The 7,826-nt window shown below is 56.3% G+C and overlaps 1 protein-coding gene across 1 annotated transcript in view; it reads right to left on the bottom strand.

Moving 5' to 3' along the window:
- Positions 1–995: 995 nt before the first annotated feature.
- Positions 996–7,826, bottom strand: part of LOC119095236 (dynein heavy chain 3, axonemal) — a 37,138-nt gene continuing 30,307 nt past the window's right edge. The window contains exons 30-36 of the mRNA XM_037218104.1: positions 6,910–6,982; positions 6,374–6,509; positions 5,699–5,845; positions 4,929–4,992; positions 4,143–4,169; positions 2,574–2,687; positions 996–1,558 (exon numbers count right to left, since the gene is read on the bottom strand). Coding sequence (XP_037073999.1) covers positions 1,376–1,558; positions 2,574–2,687; positions 4,143–4,169; positions 4,929–4,992; positions 5,699–5,845; positions 6,374–6,509; positions 6,910–6,982 — 744 coding nt within the window. The 3' untranslated portion in view covers positions 996–1,375. The remainder of the gene's footprint in view (positions 1,559–2,573; positions 2,688–4,142; positions 4,170–4,928; positions 4,993–5,698; positions 5,846–6,373; positions 6,510–6,909; positions 6,983–7,826) is intronic.

The following is a 7,826-nucleotide window of genomic DNA, read 5'->3' as shown; positions in this document are numbered from 1 at the left end:
ACGTTGTTCAGAGGAAAAATAACACCAACAGTGCCTTCTCACGTCTATGTCTAGAACCCTGTTTATGTACAAAAACCACCCACCATAGCTCCCGCAGACATACTCCTGCATAAGCAGCCTCCCTCAGATGACCCCCGGCTGGCCGCTCAGGCACAAGACACCCCTGAGGTGTTGGCTGGGCCCACGTGACCAGGCCAGCTAGAGAGCGGTCCGAACTCTCCGCACTGCGTCGCCGTCGATCAAGGCTGCGACAGACTCCGCCTGCCGCGAGCCAGAGCCATCAGCCAGGTCTGAGCCGCGGAGAATGTCGAACTCGACGAGAACCAGGCTCAAATTGCCAGGAACGTTCAGGATTCGTCCCTGCGGACCGCCAGCACAGGTCACCTGGCGGCTCCGGCGACTGCGGAATCCGATGGCGAGGCACGACACTTGTGATGGGTTTGTCGCCCGAGGCGCGGCGTCCCCTCGGGGCGGAGAGTCCCGGCACATCTCGACAGAGCGTCCCGCCGTCTCGGCTGTCACTCAGCCCCATCCCAGACCGGCTTCGCCCGGCGTCCGTCAGGCAAGCATGGCCAGCGTGTGGCTGTGCTAAAAGTCTGAGTGACACCTCTCGGCCAAATTAGGGGCTCAGATACGCACCTTGAGAGAGTGGAAATGTGGCCATTCATTGTCACAATGTATTTTGTCACGCGATAGTAAAGCAAACTTCAACGCTACAATAGAGAGCCACGCGCCCTTCAACAGTATTGCACTCGACTACTGGCTACTGCGATGCTGCAGGCAAGCTCTCGAGATTCGCCGGACTAGAAACGTAACGAGTTCGGACGGACTGGGCATATTTAAACAACTTTGGACCGACTGAGACCATTACACTGGTCAGCTTCGAACCTACTGAGATCATTACACTGGTCAACTTCGGACCGACTGGGATCATTGCACTGGTCAACTCCGGACCTACTGAGATCATTACACTGGCCAACTTCAGGACGGACTGAGACCATTGCACTGGTCCGCTGCCACGTCCTTTGTTATCACATCAACAAGCCGCTTGGAAAGAATATCTAATGACGGACATCAAAGGCGCTCTTCTGTAACCGTCAAAGTACACCAATACAACTTAAAAAACGCGCCATCTGACAATTTACGGAGACACATTTACAATCATTTTCGACTAACTCTCGCAACGCGCAATTTCCACCAATCTCGCGTCGAATCTCTCAAATCGCTCGGACGCTGGGTCTCATGAGCCCGCACCGATAACGAGCACGACGTCCTCCAGAGCAAGTCAGTTGGCGTCAGTCCGACGCGGCCACCTCCCCCTCTTGCCCCACTACGGAGCACGCGTCGGACGAGCCGCCGACGGCAGCGTCCGGCGCTAGTCGTCCAGCTGACAGATGGCGGCCACCCCTCTGTTGATCCAGTGGGCGGGCGGCGCCGCCGACGGCAGCGTGATGAAGAACACGAAGTTGGTGGAGTGGCCCGTGGTGGAGAGCGTGCCGCGCCGCGCCGACGTGTTGTACAGCGGACAGGCGTACAGGCCAGCGGTGCTGAACTCCGACTGGCGGGGGCGGGGAGCGGCGTGAGGGAACGTTACAGAGGACACGACCTTACCACGGACACGAACTTATGGCGGGCAAGACCTCACGGCGGACACGACCTCACGGCGAATCACGGCGAAAGTCATGTCGCAGAGACTCGTCATCACAGCGGAGGTGACAGCCCGGCTCGCGTGGCGACGGAGACTGCGCACGGCTGCAGCTACTACGGTACCAGACGGAAGGCCGCATCGAGAGCAGAGGTGCATAGCAAGGAAGACACTGCCCGACACGTGAACGCAGAGCTGAGACAATGCGCATCATCACAGCAATCACCATCGAATTGGAAGTCCCAGCAGCGTTGGCGCACGTTCTCACAGCGAACACCACCACAAGCAACACCTTAACGAGGGGCACCGGTCTCCCTGTCCGAGCGGTCAAAGCTCGGCGACCATTAGCGCAAACAAACCAAATGAATCACTTACGGAAGACGTCAACGCATCTCACGGACGTTGCTGTGGAAAATAACGCCGGGAGCTGTGCGCGCTCGTTCTCTATACATTACTATCCGTAAAATCCTTCAGCAGAGCGCGGCGCTGGTTTTGCTGTGCTTCATTAGGTATACGTTTTCAGAGACGATGACCCCGCTAGGCGCGCGGCCACCCAGCGTGAGGCGGACCGATGTGATCTTGCACCCTGTATCCTACACGACGCACATGCGCGCCTGGATTCGAACATTGGATTCTGCATTCCATGATACGCGCCCGGGGGCCAGAGGAGCTCGACGCCCACCAGCTGGCGTGGCGATTTGAACCCTCCCCCCTCCCCGAGCGTGCGGTAAGAAGCCCGATAGACCCGGACCCAGCCCGTCGTTGTGATCCAGCCGCACGCTTGTTCCGCAGCCTGCAGGCTCCGGCGGGCCTCGTCGCCAGTGCCGAGTTCGCCGCGCTGCAGCGGCGCCGGGGATACCCGCGGAGGCCCCTCGGAGGCCCCTCGGAGGCCCGGGGCCCGCGGAGGCCCGGGGGACCGGACGGTCACCTTGATGCCGGGCTGCAGCCAGATGATGGGCAGCGTGTCGAACAGGATCTTCGGCAGCGACTCGGCCAGTCGCCCGGCCTTGCGGTCCCAGCGCGCGCCCTCCAGGAACAGGCCCTGGCGGCGGCCAATGACGTCACGCACCTCGACAGGCCGGCGGGGCACTGTGGGGACTCCGCAGCGTGGTGCTGGTTTGTTTTGAGCGTGCCGTGTGAGGGAGTTTGCACGTGACAGTGAGACTGTGTGCGTGCGCCGCCGAGCGGCGCCGTGCGCCGCTCAGCCCTGGTCCGGCGCGCCGCTCCGTGTCTGCCCTGACATGGCTTGGTCTTATCGTGTCTAATAACAGTCCTACTCATGTCAAATTACACAATACATCTGTGTCAGACGATATAATAGCAATAAAATAACAGCACTACTCATGTCAAATTACACAATACATCCGTGTCAGAAGGTATAATAGCAATAAAATAGCAGTCCTACTTACATCAAGTAGCACAATACATTGATGTCCAAAGGTATAACAGCAATCATGTGTGTGTAATCATGTGTACATGTACGACACCCGAAGTTTCATATGTTGTTAAGCAAACCATACTTAGGAATCACCCGGATTAAGTTACAAAACAGTACAGCCGGTTGATTCATAATTCAAGAGCTACCCTCGACACAGAACAAACCGTGTAGGATAAGCTACACAATACTATATGCCTTCCACATGCACCACTGCCCCGCTCATCACAAACGTCATCACACTCCACATGCACCACTGCCCCACTCATCACACACGTCATCACACTCCACATGCACCACTGCCCCACTCATCACACACGTCATCACACTCCACATGCAACACTGCCCCACTCATCACACACGTCATCACACTCCACATGCACCACTGCCCCACTCATCACAAACGTCATCACACTCCACATGCACCACTGCCCCACTCATCACACACGTCATCACACTCCACATGCAACACTGCCCCACTCATCACACACGTCATCACACTCCACATGCACCACTGCCCCACTCATCACACACGCCATCACACTCCACATGCACCACTGCCCCACTCATCACACACGTCATCACACTCCACATGCACCACTGCCCCACTCATCACACACGTCATCACACTCCACATGCAACACTGCCCCACTCATCACACACGTCATCACACTCCACATGCACCACTGCCCCACTCATCACAAACGTCATCACACTCCACATGCACCACTGCCCCACTCATCACACACGTCATCACACTCCACATGCAACACTGCCCCACTCATCACACACGTCATCACACTCCACATGCACCACTGCCCCACTCATCACACACGCCATCACACTCCACATGCACCACTGTCCCACTCATCACACACGTCATCACACTCCACATGCAACACTGCCCCACTCATCACACACGTCATCACACTCCACATGCACCACTGCCCCACTCATCACACACGTCATCACACTCCACATGCACCACTGCCCCACCCATCACACACGTCATCACACTCCACATGCACCACTGCCCCACTCATCACACACGTCATACCGTACCCAGATTCCGCCGCACTCCTCACTCGGCTAGGCATGGAAAACGGGGAAAAATAACCCACGTGGCCTGGTATCCACATCACCCACGTGGCTCGGTATTGACATCAACCACGTGACTTGGTATTAACATCGCCCACGTGGCTTGGTATCAACATCACCCACGTGGCCTGGTATTGACATCATCCACGTGGCCTGGTATTAGCATCACCCAAGTGACTTGGTATTAACATCACCCACATGACCTGGTATTAACATCACCCACGTGGCCTGGTAATAACATCACCCACATGACCTGGTATTAACATCACCCACGTGGCCTGGTATTAACATCACCCACGTGGCCTGGTATTAACATCACCCGCGTGGCTTGGTATGACTACAGGTCAATGCCTCTAGTCAAAACTCTCAGGCAAGAACACAAGGTAATAGAGTAGCACTTCTTTACTGGCCCGGTACAGGGAAGCATACTGGTCACCTTGGCGTCCTTGCCCTTGTGCGTTGCTAAATGGCATCGCATAAGACGACAGCAGCCACGACGCGCCACACATCACCGGCGTCGTACGCTGTCGTCACGCACGGCGCCGACACTCCTCACGACCGCGCGCCACGTGTACTGATCGCCCAGCGAACCGACGACTCGTCCCATCCTCTGATTTAGCGCCGACTCCCGACAGCTGCATGAATAGCATCTCGTGCCAAACGGCCTGGCCTATGGGCGCCAGCCTCATCGCTCAACTCGGGGGCCTGTTGGGCCGAGCGGTCACGTGACCGGAGACTCCGCCCACTGACCTTGACCAGCTCTCCGTCCTCGGGCTTCTCCGGCGCGTCCGCCTCGTGCTGGGTTACCACATATCTGCGGCACAGAAGCGCTCGCTGCACGTGGATACGGCAGCCGGGCAGGCGCGCACGGGCTCGCGACACTGAGGTCGCGGGTTCGGTCCCCGCGGAGGGGTCTTTTCCAGCTGCGTTTTGAACAGCGGAGGGGTGGAAGACAGCTGTTCAGCCGGCGATGGTCAATGTGACCGGGACGCGAGTGAACGTGCGATCAGGCACCGACCACGGCAGAGGGAGGAGCGACCAAGAGGCAGTGGGGGGAGCGGCCAATGGGCAATGGAGAGGGAACGGCACAGAACAGGAGCGCACATCGACCAACAGTGTACCCGTTCTGTCAATGGGTACAGCAGGTGCACAGGTACTGCTCACACTGTGCCAGTCCATACGTACTGTCTCGTCAATACCAGACTTGATGCGGTGCGGCGAAGAACAAACATGGGTACGGAAGAATGCAGGCAGAGGAAGCAAAAGAACGCAAAAATAACAGGACGCATATCAACCATGCCTAGTGGCAAAGCCCTTCAGCTTTTCACCAAAAGTTGGCGGTCTCTTCCCTCCAAAGGTAACACTACCAAAACAGCACAACTGAACGTAAGAACCCTGCTACATTGCTCCGGCGACACCGAAGCCATCGACGCCATCGACCTCCACAGGTGAGTGTGTTAATAAATAGCCTAACAGCGGGACACGTCGCGTCGACGGGGCCCGCAAACACAGCCACCGACCTGAAGCCCAGCTGGTCAATAGAGATGTGCTTCTTGCGCGCGTAGTTCTGCAGGATGCCCGTGAGGAAAGAGTGGATGAAGAAGAAGCCCGACAGCCAGAACACGGAGGGCGTGTCGTTGTCGATCCAGTCCTGCAGCACCTTCAGCCTGAACGTGCCGGAGCGTTAGACCTACGCATCTTGGGGTTACGTTGTTTGACGATTGTGCCTTTTCTGATTGCGCCTTTTCTGAATGCGCTGTACAGCTGTGAGTGGCAAGGAACCAAACGTAGCTAACTGCGTTGACAGATGACAGGCTTCCCGTGCTGTCGAACTGCCGGGGAACATCACAACTTATCCATGAGGGAAACAACCAGGTCAGCGAGTGTGGACGGAGGAAGGGGGAGGGGAAGACCGCAAGCTCGTTAGTTTCCGGCCATCGTCAGCAAAATCGACAACAGCAGTTGACATACATTAACACGATTGGCCAGCTCCTTTTCCTACACTGACTATTACAGTGTATTACAGTGTATTACAGTGTCTGTATGACTACAGACGGTATCATCTGTTGCAAACCTCAACCAATATGTACATCATATCCAAACGCATCGTGAGTTATTGAGTGGGCGCACTGTTGACTGTCAGTGACGAGTAAAAATGCCCAACCGCACACCGAAAGCTGCGGATGGAGCATCACCTAGTGACAAGGTCGGTAAAGTAGCCGCCTAGGGGCTTGAGGCTGGGGTAGGACTTGCTGCCCCAGAGCGCCGGCACCTTGCCCACCGACATGGAGTTGAAGACCTCCTCCAGCTCTGACGACATGACCACCAGGCCTGGCGGCGGCACCAGAGTCAGCGACATCCCTCTCCCTCCCCGCCGACGTGCAGGCAGGAGTGGGACCAGTGACCCCGGTCTGGAGCCCAGCCACCCGCCTCGGTCGCGTCTGCCATAATGATCGGTCGGGTCTTTGGGGCGTGCCGACCGCGTTGGTCATATGGCGCTCACAACATGAAGCTCTACCGAGGGATATATCAGGGACATCAATATATATATATATATATATATATATATATATATATATAACTCAGAAAAGTACGTTCAACTGAATCATTCTGACATCCTTTGTCGCACAGCGCAGATCAGCTGATCTTTGTGGTGCGTCTCTGATCAGCTGCGGAGGCTGTGCGGCCGGCTTCGGTCTGGGCGGCGGCCCGGGCGCCGGTCAGTCCGCACCTTTGACGGCCTTCTGCACGTTGATCAGCGTGGACCGGATCACCGCCGTCAGGCCGTTGAAGCGGATCAGCTCCTGGGCAGAGGGCGCGGGCGAGTCAGCACCCCTCAACACCAGCACAGGAGACTCGCCTCGTCTCGCTCCCGGTCAGGGGAGGTCAGGGCGGATCAGCTCCTGGGCAGAGGGCGCGGGAGAGTCAGCACCCCTCAACACCAGCACAGGACACCCGCCTCGTCTCGCTCCCGCTCAAGGGTGTCACTTTGTACGCTTTTGGGGGTTTGACCCTTCCCATGCTGACTTGAGCCCACTCTGTGCTCTTCTGAGCCCCTACCCCCGAGGCATATAAGCGAACAAAGGAAAAGTGCGTCAACGAAATGCAGTATACTATCATCATTATCACATTACCTTTAAATGGGCAGTCATTCTTCTTCATCAAAAAATTATAGACCCGATCAAATATTTGCGTTTATTTAATTTTGCCATTAGGGACGCAAATCAAAGTGGTCGAAATCCGAAGAGAAACCGAGAGTTAGAAATCAAAAGCCAATCTTCATTGGCGGAGCCCCCAGCCGATTTTCGAACGTGACATCCCTGCCCCAGGTCCACATCAGCACAGTGGACTGGCTGTTAATCCACATCAGCACAGTGGACTGGCTGTTAATCTACGCCTGCACAGTGGTCTGGCTGCTAATCCACATCAGCACAAAGGACTGGCTAATAATCCACATCAGCACAGTGGACTGACTGTTAATCCACGTCAGCACAGTGGACTGGCTGTTAATCCACGTCAGCACAGTGGACTGACTGTTAGTCCACATCAGCACAGTGGACTTGGTATTTATCCACGTCAGCACAGTGAGCTCGCCCTCAATCAATATCACCACATGGGGCGTATAATGTTATAAGTTCACGTCGGGGC

The sequence above is a fragment of the Pollicipes pollicipes genome, unplaced genomic scaffold (genome assembly GCF_011947565.3).
Source record: "Pollicipes pollicipes isolate AB1234 unplaced genomic scaffold, Ppol_2.1 Scaffold_4219;HRSCAF=4965_pilon_pilon_pilon, whole genome shotgun sequence".
Lineage (NCBI taxonomy): Eukaryota > Metazoa > Arthropoda > Thecostraca > Pollicipedomorpha > Pollicipedidae > Pollicipes > Pollicipes pollicipes.
The sequence above is the reverse complement of the archived record's forward strand: the minus strand, read 5'-3'. Positions and strand labels throughout refer to the sequence as shown.